The sequence below is a fragment of the Belonocnema kinseyi genome, chromosome 9, assembly GCF_010883055.1.
Source record: "Belonocnema kinseyi isolate 2016_QV_RU_SX_M_011 chromosome 9, B_treatae_v1, whole genome shotgun sequence".
NCBI lineage: Eukaryota > Metazoa > Arthropoda > Insecta > Hymenoptera > Cynipidae > Belonocnema > Belonocnema kinseyi.
The window spans coordinates 68,758,118-68,777,003 of NC_046665.1; the positions used below are offsets into that span (position 1 = coordinate 68,758,118).

The 18,886-nt window shown below is 26.9% G+C and overlaps 1 protein-coding gene across 2 annotated transcripts; it reads right to left on the reverse strand.

Moving 5' to 3' along the window:
* Positions 1–812: 812 nt before the first annotated feature.
* On the reverse strand, positions 813–18,829 carry LOC117179850 (cystathionine beta-synthase). 2 transcript variants are annotated; one of them, XM_033371998.1, is made up of 6 exons: positions 18,720–18,829; positions 9,957–10,066; positions 8,236–8,585; positions 4,723–4,976; positions 4,377–4,647; positions 813–2,001 (listed from the first exon to the last, which is right to left on the reverse strand). In XM_033371998.1, the coding sequence occupies exons 2-6, from the start codon at positions 9,979–9,981 to the stop codon at positions 1,546–1,548; spliced, it is 1,356 nt and encodes a 451-aa protein (XP_033227889.1). In that variant the 5' UTR covers positions 9,982–10,066; positions 18,720–18,829; the 3' UTR covers positions 813–1,545. The 2 variants fall into 2 exon arrangements, with proteins under 2 accessions (XP_033227889.1, XP_033227888.1); XM_033371997.1 differs by lacking the exon at positions 18,720–18,829 and adding an exon at positions 15,343–15,708.
* Positions 18,830–18,886: the final 57 nt, after the last annotated feature.

An 18,886-nucleotide genomic window follows, 5' to 3' on the forward strand; every position in this document is an offset into this window, starting at 1 on the left:
AGTAATTATTTGAAAATTTTTTTAATTTATCTGCTATATCATCAGAGATTGTACCTTACCGACAGTAGCTCAACCCTCCAAACAATGAAGGCAGAAAATCTACACAATATCGATCAACTTAAGAATCTTCAATAACAGAAAATACTTAACGTCTTAATAAGACTAGATGAAAAATAATATTTTTTAAATTAAAATTATTTCTTGAAAAAAATATTATTTTCCATCTAGTCTTATTAAGACGTTAAGCATTTTCTGTTATTGAAGATTCTTAACTTGATCGATATTGTGTAGATTTTCTGCCTTCATTGTTTGGAGGGTTGATCTACTGTCGGTAAGGTACAATCTCTGATGATATAGCAGATAAATTTAAAAAATTTTGAAATAGTTTTTTTAAAGCTAAGAACTTTTTTTATAAATAAAATATCGAGCTGAGACTTTGGAAAATGTATTAGAGTACAATAAAGTACGTTTAGGTACATAAAATATCGGTATCAAACTTTGAGAAATGCAAGAGCCGAAAGAAAACTACGTTTAAGTACAAATCTTAATAATAAAGGATGTAAAAAAAATTTTAACTATCAATTCCATCGGCATCAGCCGGTAACGTTGTACACGAAAATACGAACCCTCTAGAGCCTCGTCTAGTGGCCGTCAGGGTTACTTAACAGGGTTAAATACATCAATATATTGATGACAATATGTTGAGCGTTTAATATACAGTCAAACAATAATTACTACGAGAAAAGTTCTTTTACCGTCTAAATATCATATAATATAATAGAGGTTGTATAGGTCAAAAAAATGCAGAACAATTTTCACTCTCCATTTCTGTATTTTCCTCTCTGTGTTGTACAAGAATCACAATACTCCATTAACAATACAAATTATTAAAAAATTCTCTTATACGTTAGTTTTAAATGCATAATAATTGAAAAAAATAGAAAATTTATTTTAATATTAGGCAATAAACAGAATGTTCAAAATCGAATCATCTTGAACATTTCACTTTCGCGGTTTGAATATTAAAAATTGATAAAATATTAATTCATTTAGAGTGCAGTCCATCTAGATTGTCTTAATTCAATTTACTTTCACCTAATGTCGTCAATCTTAACAATTAATTAATTAACAAACAAAAAAAGATGAAATACATTACTGTAATTTAACCTTTTCTTCTTCATGTCCGATTTTTAAATTATTTTAGCTACATTCGTTTCGTTTTTTAAATTCATAACACAGTGGAAGGATTCAAACTAGCGTCGTTATCTATTAAACACACTTTTCTATACTTCTTTATAAATAACAATAAGATTTCATTTGGCAGTATTAAAGAATCACCCTCTGGATATATCAATTGAAAACTCTTTCGCTTTCATAAGAGCATTATAGATCATTATGTTTGAAAGAAATTCGAAATAAAAGCAAAACGTATTATAAAAATAGTGATCAATTTCTTTACATTTAGGTTATTACATATCCAAACAATAATGATGTGCAGCAAACGGTATACAGCCAAAGAACTGTCGAAAATTAAATAAAAAAATATTACGCCTTTCCGTTCGTGTGAATTTCGCCATTGCTACTTCCGTTGTTGCTAATAAATTCGAGCAAATCTATTTGAGTAAGAATTCCCACAAATGCTCCATCTTTGTGCTCGTCTAACACCACGGAGTAATTTTCTTTCTCAAGAATTCGAGAAAGTCTACCAAGGGAGGTTGACAAAACTACCTTTCGGAATTGTTTTGATATGATTTTTTCCGCCGGGTCAGATCTATTCGCTTTTCCTGAAATTAGAGTACTCAGGATTTCGTTTAGAGTTACGAAACCTATTACCTCATTTTTGTCGGTGACCGGAAGTTGGTGGAATTTTCCTTGTTGCAAAATATGAATGGCCTCGTCGCAAGTCGCTCCTTTGGGCAGAATCACAGGTTTGTTTATGGGAAGGCTGGAAACTGGGAGGTTCCACCACCATTTGTTGCACTCGATGGGCTCTGGAGGATTCTAAACAATTTTAATAGTATTTTAAATTAAAATATTTGAAAATTTAAAAAAATTTATTCAAAGAAATTCAGATTTTTAAAGTGTGAAAGATCGTTAATCGTGTGAGTGTAGTTTTTCAATTTGAGGGGAAAGATCATTTCAAATACAAACTAAAAATGTTAAATAACTATATCTTTATTAAAAGCCTATTAATAGTTAAATTGAAGCTAAAATTATATTTTGAGATCAGAGAACAAGAAAATAAATATGAACAATTTATTTTTAAAGTTACATAAACATAATTTTGATAAGATTCTTGAAAAAATTCAAAAAGATTTCTGAACAGTTCATATTCGAGACAGTTTAAAATATATTGGTCTTTTACAAGTTGGGAAGAAATTTAAAAATATTTTATAAATTGTTGGAAATCTTATTTAGTATAAAAACATTTTTAAGTTCATAAAAATTTTTTAAATATCTAAATATATCTATAATTGTTTCGAACTTCTCGTAAAATATACAACATTTCGCAAAATTAAAGAAATTTACTTAAAATTTTCCAAGAAATCTATAAATAGTTGTTTCATTCGCTTAAAACCTTTCAAAATTCTAAAAGAGCTTTTTCCGAAATTTTCAAAAATCTACAAAAAAATTTTGAAATCTTTATAACTTTTAAATTATGTTTTAATCGTTTCAAGATTCCTAAATATCTTTTTAATTTACTTCATTTTTTTTTAATTTCAAAAATCTTCCGCAAAATTAAAGAAATTTCATTAAAATCTTCCAGATTATTTTACGACATTGTGGAAATGTTTTGAATTTTTTTTATATTCTCTTAAAGTTAATTCTTGAATTTATAAGAAATGATTAAATATTTTCTTATGAATCTGATACAATTCTTACCTAATAAAAATCTTGAAAAGCTTTTTTTCTAAAATTTTCAAAAATCGATATAAAAGTTGAAATTTTTACAAATTTTAAATTATTGTTTAATCATTTCAAGATTTCTAAATGTTTTTTCAATTTACTTGAATTTTTTCTAAGCTTTGAAAATATTCCGCAAAACTTAAAAGAATTCTGAAGATATTCCAGATTCCTTTTTGACAATTTTGGAAATCGTCAAAATATTCTTTTAAAATTAATTTTTCAAAATAAGAAAGTTATTGTCAGTTTTTTACAAAAATTTCAAAAATCTATATAAGAAAATTTTAATTCCTTATATATTTAAAAATAATTTATATTCTTTTCAATACTGCTACATATCTTTTTAATTTACCTGAATTTTTTCAATCACTTCAAAAATATTTCGCGAAATTAAAGAAATTTTCTTAAAATCTCCAAGATACTTTTTTTTAAAGTTTGGAGATCTTTTAAAATATTCTCTTGACATTAACTTAAAAAAAATAAAAAATCAGTTGAAATTTTCTTAGGAATCTAAAGAAAATATTTTCATTCTTTTGAAACCTATCAAAATCCCTAAAAAGATTTTTCTTCTTAATCTTCAAAAAACTACAAATAAAAAAATTAAATATTTACAAACAAGTTTTAAATTATTGTTGAAATATTTCAAAAATTGTAATCAACACATAATTAATCGAATTTTTTAAAATATTTTGTAATCTTATCAAATAGAAAAATTACTCGTTGACATATTCTACATTTTCTTAAAACTTTTTAAAATTCTTAAAAGCCTTCTAATTTTTTTTCAAAATCTTCAAAAATCTACATTCTGTTTTATTAAATCTTCTCAAGATTTAAATTATTTTCGAATCTTTTCAAAACTTCTAAATCTTGTAAATATCATTTGAAACATTGAAGTTTTGCTAAAATGGAGAAAATCCTACAAAATAAAGAAATGGCCTGAAATCTTTCAGATTCTTTTTTGACATATTTTGAACTCTTCAAAATTTAACATTAATCTTTTAAAATAAAACCTAAATCATTTGAATTTTATCGAAAAATTCTATTGTGAGATAGATTCAAAAGTAATCCATGAATTTTTCCAGAATTTTGTATGCATATTTACTACGTTTTCAAGGCACCAGGTCAATTTGACCCTCTATACGGTTAACATTGGTAAAAAAAACAACAATGCGGGGATCGGTTTAAAAAACTATTTACAACTAAAATGTTCTCTTTTATAAAAAAATATTTAGAAATATTTAGAACTAAATTTTATCAAGACAAAAAATACCTATTTGTAAATTTTGATTTACAAAATTGATGATGCAGAAATTCGAAATCTTTTTTAATAGATAAACAAACTGAAAATAGCCACTAAAAGTTATATTCAGTCAGTTTCGGAACCATTCAGGTTTTGGATAACAATGTGTCTGATATTTTCGAGATAATTCATGACATCACTTTTTTTATATAAGAACTGTTATCCAACTTACAATGAAACCTCTGCTCTCCATCCAATAATCTGAAACGAATTTTGTCAAATAATTTCGAATTCCATCCGGTAATAAAATCACAACTCGTTTGTCTGCGGGCAGATCTTTCGCCACTTTGAGGGCAGAAGACAAAATTCCTCCACTGCTTCCTCCAACGAGTAAACCTTCTTCTCGAATCAGACTTCGAGCTAGTTGGAAAGATTCGCAGTCGTTTGATTTAACCCACATATCGATAACATTGTTATCCAGAACTGTGGGAACAAAATCGTATCTGAAAAAAAAATTCTATCTAAAAACTTCTTATCAAACGAGCAATACTATTTTGAAAAAGCAAAGTTATTTTTACCCAATTCCTTCAACTTCGTAAAACGTAACCGGAGTTTTGTTTAATTCTGGAGGATCGGCGAGAATACTGCCTTCTGGGTCGACGGCCACTATTTTAGTCTGAGGCGATATCTCTCGAAATTTACGACCAATGCCACTAATAGTTCCTCCAGTTCCTGCACCAGCAACTAAATAGTCGATTTTCCCTTCAGCCTGCTCCCAAATTTCCATGGCCGTTTGGTCGTAATGAGCCAATGGGTTTCCACTGTTTGTGTACTGAAAATAGGTTTAATACGCTTTCTTAAGCAGGGTGTCTACTCAAATCCTGGAAAAAATGCCATGACAATTCCAGATTTTTCCCACGTATTCTTCTCACACGTAAATTCAGTGCATATTTAGGTAAAATTAACATGGCTACTATATTCAATATAAGTTAAACCTTTCAAATTCAAACCCTTTCAAGTAAAAATATTGGATTTTCAACAAGAAGGATGAATTCTCAACACAAATGGTATAGCTATATTTTCAGTTGGAAAAATTAAATTTCTACCAAATGGATACATTTTTAACTAAATGATGAATTATCAACCGGAATAGTTGAATTTTATATCAGAAATTAAAATGTTCAGCCAAGAAGATTAATTTCGGCCAAAAATGACGAAATTTTTAACAAAATATATACATTCTCAAATATAAAGATGACTTAGCAACCAAAAATTGAATATTTAATTGGAATAATTACGTTTTCAGTTAAAAAGAATATAATTATAAAGACAATTTTTCAGTAGTTATATTTTCAAACAAAGTGAGCAATTTTAAACTAATATTATCAATATTCAACGGGTATAGTTGAATTTTAAATCAAAAAAATGTATTTGCAACTAAAATGATAAATATTCAACTACGATATGTAATTGAATTTTTAACCAACAAGATTAATTTTAAATGAAAAAAAAAGAATTTTTAACAAAATACCTGAGTTTTCATTATAAAAAGATAAGTTGTCAGTCACAAATTAAAAAGTTACATTTTCAGTCAAAAAAATTAATGTTTAACCAAAGAGATGAATTTTTAACTAAAATAAATGATGGAATATTCAATTGGAATAGTTATATTTTCAGTTAAAACAAATTAGTTTTCAACCAACAAAGTAAATTTTCAACAAAATAGTTAAGTGCGGTAGTTAAATTCCCAGTAAATAATTAATTTTCACCCAAGTTTCAGGAAAGATGAATTCTGAACAACAAATTTAGTTGATATCTCAACCAAAAAATATTTTAATTTTTAATTGAAACAGTTGAATTCAACCAAAAAATATGGCTTTTCAACATGAGTTGAATTTTCGACCAAGAAAGGTTTTTTAACTAAGAGAGAAAAACTGCAAGCTGCTGAATTTTTACAGCAAAACAAATTTCAATCAAGAAGATTGATTTTCAACAAAAAAAATATTTTTCAACAAAGTACATGAATTTTCACCCAGATATTTGATTTTTTAAACTAAAAACTATCAATTTTGAATCAAAAGTAGAACCAGTTACATTTTCAGTTTAAAATATTTAAAAAAAAACTGATTTTCAACAAAATAGTTACATACGATAATTTAAACCTACTTTTACAAAAGAAGAAACAGTGTTATTCAATTTTTATATTGCAACACAAAAAAAATAAGCAGGTTTTTCCAGTTTCTGAAGCAGGTTTTTTTTAAGACTAAAAAATCTCGCAGACTTTTCATATTCACAGTCTTTCTTTCTCATAAATTATTTATGTATCTCTCATATTTTGACTCATTTCAATTTGTATCTAAGAACGTGAGAATTGAGTTGCACTTCTAAGCTGAATTTCAAATTAAAAGAGTGATAAATCACGTTTTTCGATTTATTTAAACAAAGCCTGAATAAGTTAAATATTTGGTTTTGAAGAGTATGCAGCAACCCAAATAACAAAATGCTTGCAAAATGATAGCGTATTCGCACGCATATGTGCGGATCAATCCGCACAATGTGCCCTCACCTGATGAGACATATGCGTCATCAATTGAGGGAAATATCGCTTGTCCGTGATGACAATCATAAAGTACGTCTCATAGGCGGAGAAAACGATATCGCATGAATTGCAATATATGCCGTAATTCCTGCGCTATATATCGTAATTATCGCATTATAAAAGCGTAAAATCGTGATATCGTACATTGCAAGATTTTACATTATATTATTATTTTATTATTTTATATATAGGAGGGTTATAGTAGCGGCCAAGCGATGTTAGTGCATTATAATATCGTACAAAGCTCCGAAACCTGTTTCTATACATTATCATATTGCGCTTTATTTCAATATACAGGTTTTGCGATATCATTGTGCGATATCTTCTTCTCCGTGTATGCGTCGCATATCGCTTGCACCTTTTGGTTTTCTATTAACAATGTTATACATTTATATTTATATGACTATTATTATTATGAAATGAAAGAAAATTGTCTGGTTTACAATTTTATTTGAAAAACAGTACGGAGAATGTACATATTTAAATATTCTCAACATTTTCTGTATTTAATTAATAATCTATCCGCCACTCAATATACGCACTTCAAGGTCTAGAAATAGGTTATTTTACTTTATATTTTCGAACAGTTGGTCGTTTAATGTTTAAACAAGTTTTTTAAAACAGATACAGTATTTATGTGATTCAGTAAATTTCCGGAATTCACAGAATTCAAGGAAATCACGGAATTCACCCACTCTATAAGCTCCGCGAATTAGACAAATTCCATTAATTTCTTGAATTCCTTGAATACCGCGAATTCCACAAATTCTGTGAATTCCTTGAGTTCCAGCTATACCTTGATTTCAATTAATTCCTTGAATTACATTAATTCCATTAATTCCACAAATTCCCTGAATACCATGAATTCCATAAGTACTGGGAATTCCGCAAATTCCATGAATTCTTCAAATAACGTGAATTCCAAGAATGGCGTGAATTCCTTGAGTTTTGTTAATTCCACGGATTTCATGAATTCCATAAATTCTAAAAGTTTCTTTAATTCCGCGAATCACACGAAGTCTGTGAATTCTTTAAATTTCGTAAATTCCATTAATATCTCGAATTCCACGAATTCCACAAATTTCTTAAATTTCACAAATTCCTTTAATTCCGGCACCCTAAGATGGTTTCATTTCAATAACCAAACTTCACATTTATATACTATTTGTAATTGAACATTAAATTATTTAAATTTATAATATTACGAAGATTTATTTTCATTTTGGTTAGAGATTTTATTTTTATAAATTTAAAAAGTCAATAATACATTATTAATATTATTTTCTCAAGATTTTGGCCAACTATTTGCCTTCATGATGCCTTTACGTATGACGCATTGTTATCTGAGAAATACTGGATATTATACGAAAATAAATTTCGCCTTCAACAGGAAAAATTTTATGCTTCCTTATAATAAAATACGATTGAATTTAAAAAGGAACGCAATTTGTAAAATGTGACCTTAAAACACGATAAAAATGTGGATAATTACCTGATCGAGAATAACGCTGTCTGGAATTTCCTTTTGTAGCTTTTGAGAAACTGCAATATGACCCTCAGGACTATTCCAGGCAGCTTCCGTTGGAGTTCTTACGACCTCGGCTCCTAGAGCCTGAAGCGTGTAAAGTTTTTCATTTGACATTTTCTGGGGCATCACAATAATGCATTTATATCCTTTTGCAGTAGCTGCCATTGCCAGGCCAATTCCGGTGTTTCCGCTAGTGGGTTCAATAATCGTGCAACCTGGTTTCAATATGCCTTTTTGTTCTGCATCCTGAATCATTCTATGTGCAATTCTATCTTTCACGGAACCTCCTGGGTTCATGAATTCGCACTTTACCACTGGAATTTTGAAAAAATTATCAGAAACTTATTTCAGGATTTCAATTTTATTGCTCTAAGTACAAACTACAAAAGTTTTTATTCTTTCCCAAAATATTCAATAGCAATTTATATCTTTATTTGATCAAGTTTTTCCAGCGCATTTTAAAGGATAGTGGACACTTAAGTTTTAAAAAAAGTTAAATTTTCGTATGTTTCTAATTTCAGAGAGAAACTTTAAACCTGGGAAAACTTCAAATTTGACGATTTCGAATTAGATTGAAAAATTCAAAAGTAGACCATTTTTTATTGAAATCATTACAATGAATTTACAATGAATTTACATTGAATTAAAGATGGTGCAAGTATGAAATAAATAGAAAAATTTATCAATTTGAGATTTAAATTTTTTAAATGTGCAATTACTCAAAATATACTGGTGTTCCACACCATTTTTTTTCAAACTGTGCAATCTTAAATTGAAAACCTTCATCGTTAGGATACTTAAGGATTTGGAATTAAAAGCGTAATAAATTTTATAATATAATATTAATACATAATTTTTATTTAAAAAAATTCGGAATTGAATCATTCTGAACTTTACAATTTTCAATTTAAATTGTCAACATTGTATGGTTTCAAATTAAAATCGATGAAAATGATACAATTTCAGATTTAGAGTAGCCGCTTTAATAGCACTCAAGATGGAACTCTTGAATTTTAAACTTTTACAATCGAAGCTTACAAAATTTGAAATTCAAACGCTCTATAATTTACGTATACAATGGAAGTCTGATGGAAGCTTTTAACACTTTTTAAGTGAACAATTAAGAAATTTTATTTTTTGTAAATTGAACAGTTCAAGATTTTCTGGTTAGAAAATGTAAATTCAAGATATTATTTTCAAGGCTCTAAATTCCAGAATTAATCAATAAAATTGTAATTGTTTAATATTATAGAACCGAACTCTAAATAACGGCTTAATGTGTCTGCTTATTCAATTTTTAAGAAGAAATTTCAAAAATCCTAAATTTAAAAAAGCAAAATGGTGTAACAAACTTCCACAAGAAGGCTTTTAAAAATATTCACTGTCATTTCCCTGTTTTAAAAAAATTCCGATCATTTCCCGGTTCATCCGCCATACAGAGAATAATTTAAGATTTAAAGCGTTCAAGATTGTAAATTTTATAACCAAAAGCTATTGTAATTGAGCGGTTTTACACTTAAAAAAGGCGAAATTGAATAATTGAAAAATAATTTTGAAATTGTCAAATTTTGTCCATTTTGTAAAATGCAAGTAAGATTTTTTTATGTGTGAATTTACATCTCAAGCATAATTGAAGTTTGAACTTGGCCTTCTCGAGTAAATAATTCTTGATTGGTAATATTTACATAGTTCGCACTTGATTCCGTGCATCTTCGGTATTTTATTCAGACGAACCAATGGAGTTTGACCAATCGCATCTAAAATGTTGGGCAATATCTTGGTCCGATCCACTTTCCTGAAAGAGAATCATTAAGAAAATTTATAAAGATAAAATTTCACAAATGTGTCACTCGTTTCACAAAAAGAAATAGAGACTAGATGTGAACAGTCTTTGATTCAAAGGTTAAATAAAAAAATGTATGAATTGAAGGAAGTCATTTTTTTTTAATCAATTATTCAGTCTTATGGAAATCAAAAAGATAAATGATCATCTAAAATGTTGGTTTCTTGCATCATTTTGTATTTAAACAGATGTGAATCGAATAAATAAAAGATTTTTTTAAAATACAAAAAAACTATGCATCACAGTAAATCTCCGAGATATTATTGATCTCAAGTTGGATAAAAACGCTGCAAACGATTAAAAACTACAATTATCCGACGAAGGATAATTTTTATCCACCTCGTGATAAAAAATATCTACCGTCGAATAGATGTAAAATCCTGTTAAATAAAACAAGAATCCAACGACCAAATTTGGACCTCAACGAATAAGCAAAAACCAAAAATCCTATTTTAATCTGAAAAAAAAACAAAAAACAAATAAATTTTTTGGACAAAAATAAAAAAGAGGAAAGAAAAATGGGAAGGCAGCCAATCACATCCCCTTCCTTCTCTTTTTCCTTCTTTTGTCTTTTTTATTTTTATTATAATCAAATTACAATAAAATAAAAATAAAAAACAGAAAAAAATAAATTTGCATTACCAACGTGTCGGTACTCGTACAGTACCCTTATCAAGGCAAGAAAAATTTAAGTGGCGATGACTCATATAATTATAATATTACATCTTTTGTGATTTGAAATAACTATTTCAATTACATATATATAGCATATGAATGATATGCTATATATAGTAATTTAAATATGCAGTTATTTTAATTCAAAAAAGGACTAATGCTTTCCTCAAAGAGTCTGGAATAGTTCCAACACGAACCTACAAAGTAGTTACATTGAGGTTCACGATTTTGAGACGTTTGGAATATTGCCAAATTCCAATTGGGCTGCTAGGTTTTGATTAATATCTGTGCACTTTAAGTTACATTCAAAAATCTATAATAAATAATAAAACCGGTATTGCTTTTTTTTTAATTTCTCATATGTATTACTACCAACTAAATTACTAAATGTTAATTAAAAGTCTCTCTTGAATGAATTTCCGTCGGCTAATAGCTTTCTTAGTTTTACCATCATAGTTCATCATCTGCTTAAGTATGTTTGAGGTTGTTGTTATCAGTAAAAAAATATTTGACTGATTATTCAATGAACAAAGAGATTAATAGTCCTTGACATATCTTCGATTTGTGTCATTTTAAAAGCGATTATCACTTGCTAATTTCCGGACTGTTATCATAATAGTCATCATTGTATTTATTTTCAATGATGAATGGGATTCTCATATTACAATAAGCGTTGTTTCGATATAGTTAACATATAATTAACATAATAATGTTATTTTCTAATATATTTTCTAATTTATATTTGCATATTTTCAATCGCGGGTAACCAAGCGTTAAATTGTTCAAGGTGACTTTTGGATAAATTGAAATGATATCAAACGGATGTATTTAAATTTAAATGTTGCACCGATTGTTTGCCGACGGTCTGTTAGCAAAACATGAAATGCAAATCAAAAGCTAATTGCTTCAGCATGAAACGGCAATACGTATGATAATTTTATTGTTGATGAAACACCATCTGATAGTATAATAGTCGATATTATGTCAATTACTACGTTATTAAAGATACAATATCATGAGTCGTGTAATCACATTATGAGTCTATTGTATCAAATACAAAATTAAGTAATTATCACTAAAACGATCACTTTAGTCACTTCTTTCAATAAATAAAAACAGTAAATCCAACGATTTCTGAAATTTATGGACATTTTTTAAATTCTTCTGAATTTACCCTGAATTCTATGAAATTCCCTTGAAATCCACTGAATTCAATGGATCTTTTTGGAATTTAATTTTATTATTCTTATTTACTCTTACTTATCTGAATTAAATGAATCTTTTTATTTAAAAATTGTTGTTCTATCACGATCATTTCATCTCCTTTCCTAACTCTCCCACTTTTTCGGAACGACAGGTCGCAAACATAATATTATATTAATAAAATTAATATAAATGAAATAATTTGATGTTAATGTTTTTTTTCTGCATGGTCTAAAATAATTTTTTTTTTTAAATTTGATTATTAATTTTATAAGTTGTGAAAAAATTTCTTTCTTTTACATTATTTGGAATTACTTTGAATTTTGTTGGCATTACCCTGAAATTTGTAAAATTTACTTGAATTCTTCTAAATTCACTCAATTTAATTGATTTTTTAAAAGTTTTTTTTAATTCACCCTGAAATATTTTTAACTCAGCTGGAATGCTTAGGCACTTCATCAAATTATTTTCAATTACCTTGAATTTTTCCCAATTCATTCTAAAATTTATGGAATTCAATGCATTTTTTAAATATTTGTTACTCATTTCCCTATATTCACTCGAACATTATATACTTAGAAGGAAATTTTATAATTTTTATAATTTTTATAATTTTTTTTCAATTATATTCTTTCAAATTCTTATAAATTTCACCAGTCTCTTAAATTCTTCTAAATTGACTCCAATTTTACTGAAATCAGTGGAATATTTTGAGTTTTTCTTAACAATCGTCCAATTCTTTTGAAATTGCTTGAATTCTAAATTCATTTAATTAAATGGATTAAAATTCGTTTTCATTCACTTTGAAGTGTTTGAACTCTTTAAAGCCCCCTTGAATTCTTATTAACTTTATCACATTCTTTTGAATTCCCTTAAATTTTTCTCAGTTCTTACAAATTTAATTCATTCAATAATTTTTGTAAATATTTTTAAATTGTTTTCAATTCACTTCATTTAACAAAACTGTGCGTTGAATTTTTATAAACTTCATTGAACTCTTCTAATTTCCCTTATATTCACTCGAATCTTATATAATTTGTTAATTTTTATATTAAATTTTGTTTCCAAATTACTTAAATTCTGTTAAATTTGCGCTGCATTATGTTCACTCCAATTTAACTCAATTCAATGGAAATTTTATAATTTTGTTTGATTATATTCTTTCAAATTCTTATGGATGTTATCAGTCTCTTAAATTCCCTTAAATTCTTTTAAATTCACTCCATTTTTACTGAAGTCAGTGGAATATTTTGAACTTTTTAGATTTTTTCAACTCTTTTTAATTAACTTAGAACTCACCCTCAATTCTTCTTAATTTATCCTGAATTCTTCTAAATGCACTAAATTAGATGGATTTTTTAAAACTTTTGTTTTTAATTCACCCTGAAATATTTTTAACTCAGCTTGAATGCTTAGGCACTTCATCAAATTCTTTTCAATTCCCTTGAATGTTTCTTAATTCATTCCAAATTTTATTAATTCAATACTTTTTTAATCATATTTTTAAATTGTTTTCAATTTACGTGATTTTTTTAAATCCGCCTTGAATTTTGATGAATTTTATAGAATTCTTTGCATTTCTCCTAAATTTCTCTAAATTCACTCGAATTTAATTTGCTGGTTGTTTTAATTTAATTTACTTAAATTCTATTGATTTTACCCTGAATTCTGTTCACTCCCATTTCGCTCAATACGATGAAAATTGGATGATTTTTTAAATTTAGTTTAATTATATTATGTCCAATTCTTACTAATTTTATCAGTCACTTAAATTGAGGAGATTACGATATCCGTGGCGACAACGTTTTATTGTGGATTCCTAGGGGATTTTTTGCGAGAAACATGAATCTGAAAGTTTTAAATCGATATCTCGAATAGTTTTTGACTAAGGTAATATCACACCCCTGCCCTTTTTCCAACGCCCGGGGGTCGGGGGAGGAGCACCCCTGTGACTGCTCATAGAAATAATGTAGGGGGAAATCCCTGCCCCTTTTCCCTTATAGGAATCTAAGTTAAAACTCTTTTTTCTTGTACAAATATCGCCTATCGAAATGAACATAAGGAATTATGTACATTAAAAAAAAAAGTTTAAAAAATCGAAAAGTCGAAAACTATTCGAGATATTCATTTTAAACTTCCAGATTCGTGTTTGTCGCTAAAAATCCTATAGGAATCAAAATTAAAACTTTGTCGCCACGGATATCGTAATCTTGCCCTTAAATTCTTCTAAATCAACTTAATTCTACTTAATCAAATAGATTTTTAAAACTTTTGTTTACCTTTTTTTCACCCTGAAGTCTTTTAAAATCATCTTGAATTTTTAGAATATTATCAAATTCTCTAGAATTCTTCTAAATTCGCTTCAACTTTACTAATATCAGTTATTTAATTCATTATTTATTTTGTTAATTTACCCTGAATTTTATCAAATTCATCTGGAATGAATCATATTATTAATGCACATTGGCCACTTTTAATTAATTGTGGTTACTTTTGGATTAGATATTAATCACTTTTTCAGTTTAAATTGGTCCTTTTGTTCAAGTAAATTAGACTTGGGCAACCCTATAGTTATACTATTTTTTTTTTAATTCTTAAATTTTTTTATATTTAACCTTCGGTAACTTTAGATAAATATTATTCTACCCACGTCAATCGACCTTAGACAGAAAATCGTTTTTATTATCAGAGACATCACGACTGGGCTGTTAATAATAAATTGCTTTTAGAAAATAGGGTGCAGCAAGCTCATGAAATTATTCTTTTTTCATGCAATTTATTTATTTTCAGAAATAACTTAAATTTCTTTAATGCGTTTGAATTATTTTACTTGAATTGCATAATTACATAAATAATAACATGGTAACATTTCTTGAAGATTTTCAGAAAATACATAAAAACATTTTTTATATTCTTCATTTATTTGTATTGACGTTTACTTAGAAACTTATCTTTAAATTGAACTACAATTTTAGATACAACATATTATATTAAAATTAAAGGGTAATTTAGAACTTTGATAACATATTGTAACATTGCTGTTGTAGATATTAAACAGATAAATAAATATTTAAGGACTCTTTCTTCATTGTTTACAAATAAAAATGATTTATTGTTCAAACATTTTTTGCGTAATACTTTGTAATATGTTATTGATTATTATTATTCTAAACATTTTTCGTATTATCTTTCTCAAAAACTATTAATCACGGAATAATAATAGTGCAATATTCAATTTTAAAATACATCTGACAAATATGGGTCATTTTATCTGAAAAAAATTGATATCGGTTTTGAATAACAGATGATCAGTCGGACTCATAAATTTGTTTAAATTGCCATCAACTCACTTGCTCCGAATTGGATGTGGAGAACCAGCAGCATTTGGTTTCCACGTGCACTGAGATGGTTTATCCGGTCTCACAAGCTCCATTATTTCTTACAAAATTTTCAGGATAAAGGAAGATTTCGAAATGTACACTTGATTCGATCACTTTGGAAAAAAAAACACTTAATAATCGGCAGATGAAAAAAAAAATGCTTTTTCCGGACGTTTAATACACGTTTAAAATTCAGGAGACTTGATTGACAGGATATCAGCTTAAATTCACAAAACCATGTGAACAGTGAGCGAGCACTCTCTTCTTCTCGAGAAGAGTGAGGAATGGTGAGGAATGGGAATTGAACGTGAACACTGAACACGTTTGTGGAGTAGAGCGAGAGAGAAAGACGAAGACAGAGAGAATGAGAGATGTATGTACGATCCACATTATCTGACTTGTTCGTATGGGAATCTGGAAGGGGAAGCGATGGGGAAGCGTTAACTGTATGTCAATATCCCCCACGCATCTACAGTTCCCCTCTTTTCGTTCAGGAATAAAACAAGAGGATGTGTGCCTATGATTTTCCAAAAGATGGGTGATTTTCTGGAAGAAAATTCCTGGACAATTCCACGCTTTTTTCCAGATGTTTTCAGTTTTTCCAAGTATAATTTATCATAGTACGAAGCCATTTAAATATTACGAGTTTTTTTTTAAATCATCGATTCGGAATATGTATAAGCTTATAAAGTTTTGAGAGTTTATTATAAATAATGTTTTTTTTTTAGTTTATGAAGATTAAATTAGTATTTTTAATTTAGAAAGCTTTGACAAATCATATTGCAAGATATTTTTAAATATATTATCACCATCGGTTAATTAAGTTATGAAATAATACTAAAAACATAATTACTTATTTGAATATTAAACTGGAATACTTGAATTTTTAATAAAAAAGATGAATTTTTAAACAAGAAGATTAATTTTCAAACAAATTTTCAACTACACAGTTGAATTTTGATCTAGAAAACATTAGTTTTTAACAAAATGGAATAATTATTTTTTCAGTTAAAAAAAATTAAGTTTCCAATAGACGATTTTTTAGCTAAAAAAGGTGTATTGAATTCGAATATTTAGATTTGCAATTAAAAAAATAATTTTTAATAAAAAACGACTAATTTAAAAAAAAAATAGTTACATTTTCAAACAATGTGATGAATTTTCAATTAAAAGCATGAATTTTAAACTAAGAACATTCATTTCTGATTACAAAAAGAAGAATTTTCAACTGAAAAAGATCATTTTTCAACAAAAAATTGAATAGTTAAATTTTTAGTTAAAAAATTAATGATTAACCAAAGAGATTAATTTTAAACTAAAATGATTTAATATTCAACTGAAATAGTTAAATATTTAGTAAAAAAATTAATTTTAAGTAAAAAAACAAAGAAATTTCAATAAAATAGCTAATTTTCAACCAAATAGAAGAATTTTCAATTAAAATGATGAATCTTCAACCAAAAAACTTAAAATCCTTAAAAAGTTTCTAAATTTTAATTCCGAACAATATCTAAGAAGCTTATAATTTTTTTCTGAATCGTGAAATATATAGATTTTGTTTGATATGTTTGTAAACCTTTTCAAGTTTTAAATTATTTCTGAAGCTTTTTAAAAGTTATAAATATCTCTTAAACTTAATCGATTAAAAAAAATTATTATTGTTCAAATGTTATTCATTCATCAAAATTTGTTTTGAAATCATTTCAAATGCTAAATTGTTTTAAAATTTAAAAAAAAAAAATTCTAAATATTTTTGTTATAACTTGATTTTCCTTTAGAATTCTAAAAATTTCGTACAAAATTTAAAAAACTGCCTTAAAATCTTCTACATTGCTTTTTGAAAATTGTTATTTATAAGTTTCAAATGATTTACTTTTAAATATAAATCTATTGTTTTAAAGTTATTTAAAAATTGAAAATAGTTTATAAATTTTCAATTCGACGTTTACATTGGTTTAACTTCTAAAGTTTTCGAATTAAAATTTTTAAAATCAATTATCGCTTACTTTTTAGTATTTAAAGTACAGTTCAATTTTTAAAATCATTATCTGATTTATATTTACGGTTGATCGAATAAAAACTTTTAAATCAAAAATGTTCAATGTCAAACGCTTTCAATGTTCACTTTGTTAAGTCTTCAAAAGTACATTTTAAAATTATTTTTATTAAAAATGTACGCTTAAAAACAAAAATCTAAAATGGAAAATTTTTAAAGTAAAATATTTCAGAATTACGCATTGTAAACTGAATGAAATGAAAATTTAAAAAGTTAGCTATTGAATTCAACAATAAAAAAAAGATGAAATCCAACTTATTTTAAATTTGTAAATAATTTCTCAGTGGGGAAAAAGATAGAAACATTTTTTTATATTGCATTGTAATATGATGTGATATGAAATTTGTGACATTAAAAAAAATTCCCTGTTATTTCCCGGTTCAGCGGCCACCCTGAAATAGATTATGAGACGGAAATAGAATTTGTTATTATGCTTCTCGAACCTATACGTTTGTGATTTACTTAATTTTAGATTTCACTAATAAATTGTAGATTTAGTAGGAAATATTTCATAAATTCAATTTTTTATTCAAAAATTTGTCCCAAAAGATTTTTCGATTTTGCAGCTAGGATTTAAATTCAGAAGAGATTAAGGCATCAGATAGATTTTGAGTTTTAGATATAGATTATGAGAAAAGTAGAATATGGTATCATGCTTCTCAAACCCATTAGTTTTTTTATTTACTTCTATTTATATTTCACTAATAAATTGTAGATTTAGTAGTAAATACTTTAGTCGTCACATTTAAAATAATATATAAAAATAGGTAGTATCCTTTTTTAAACTTATACCATTTTTAATTAGATTAGGATAAGTTGAAGAATGTGCCCATTACGTTTTAGAAAAAATTCGAGTTTTTAATTTTTTTCTGGCATTTCAAATGTTAACCTGGTCATCGTAATTTTCTAAAATTATAAATTCACACTTTTTATACTTCGTACTATAAAATTATTCATTTCAAATTTAAAAGTATAAAATCTAAAAATCTAGCTTTCAGATTTCAATTATTCACATAGTCGTAAAAATGTTTATATTGATGCGCCCAAAATTGAATAATTTTAAACATTCCACTTTTTTTTTAATTTAGAAGCACAGTAAGCTGAATATTTAAAAAAATACTTATTTTGAGAAAACTGTAAATTCTTGATTACCGATTTGATAAGATTCTAGCAATTCGCTAAATATAAGCCTAGAAGTTGGAAATGATAAAAAGTATGAATTTATAGATACTATCAAAATGAATTGCATAAATTATAATATAAAAAATGATAAGACAGTAACTGAACTCACCACGATCTTCGTTTCAAATCATCTTCTGAATCAATGTATCCTAAACCACAATTTTACAAATCATTGCACGCGCTTTCACTACCTTTTTAATGTCTTATTTAAAGTTTCTGAACAAAATCAACAAGTAACGACGAATAGGGACTCTGAAAGAAAAAAAGATCCATATC

Coding starts and splice junctions, on each gene's coding strand:
- LOC117179850 (XM_033371997.1), bottom strand. CDS start 15,425: ATGGAGCTTGTGAGACCGGATAAACCATCTCAGTGCACGTGGAAACCA. Junction 10,067..15,342: donor CCACATCCAATTCGGAGCAA/GTGAGTTGATGG, acceptor ATTCTCTTTCAG/GAAAGTGGATCGGACCAAGA. Junction 2,002..4,376: donor TGGAGAGCAGAGGTTTCATT/GTAAGTTGGATA, acceptor AAAATTGTTTAG/AATCCTCCAGAGCCCATCGA.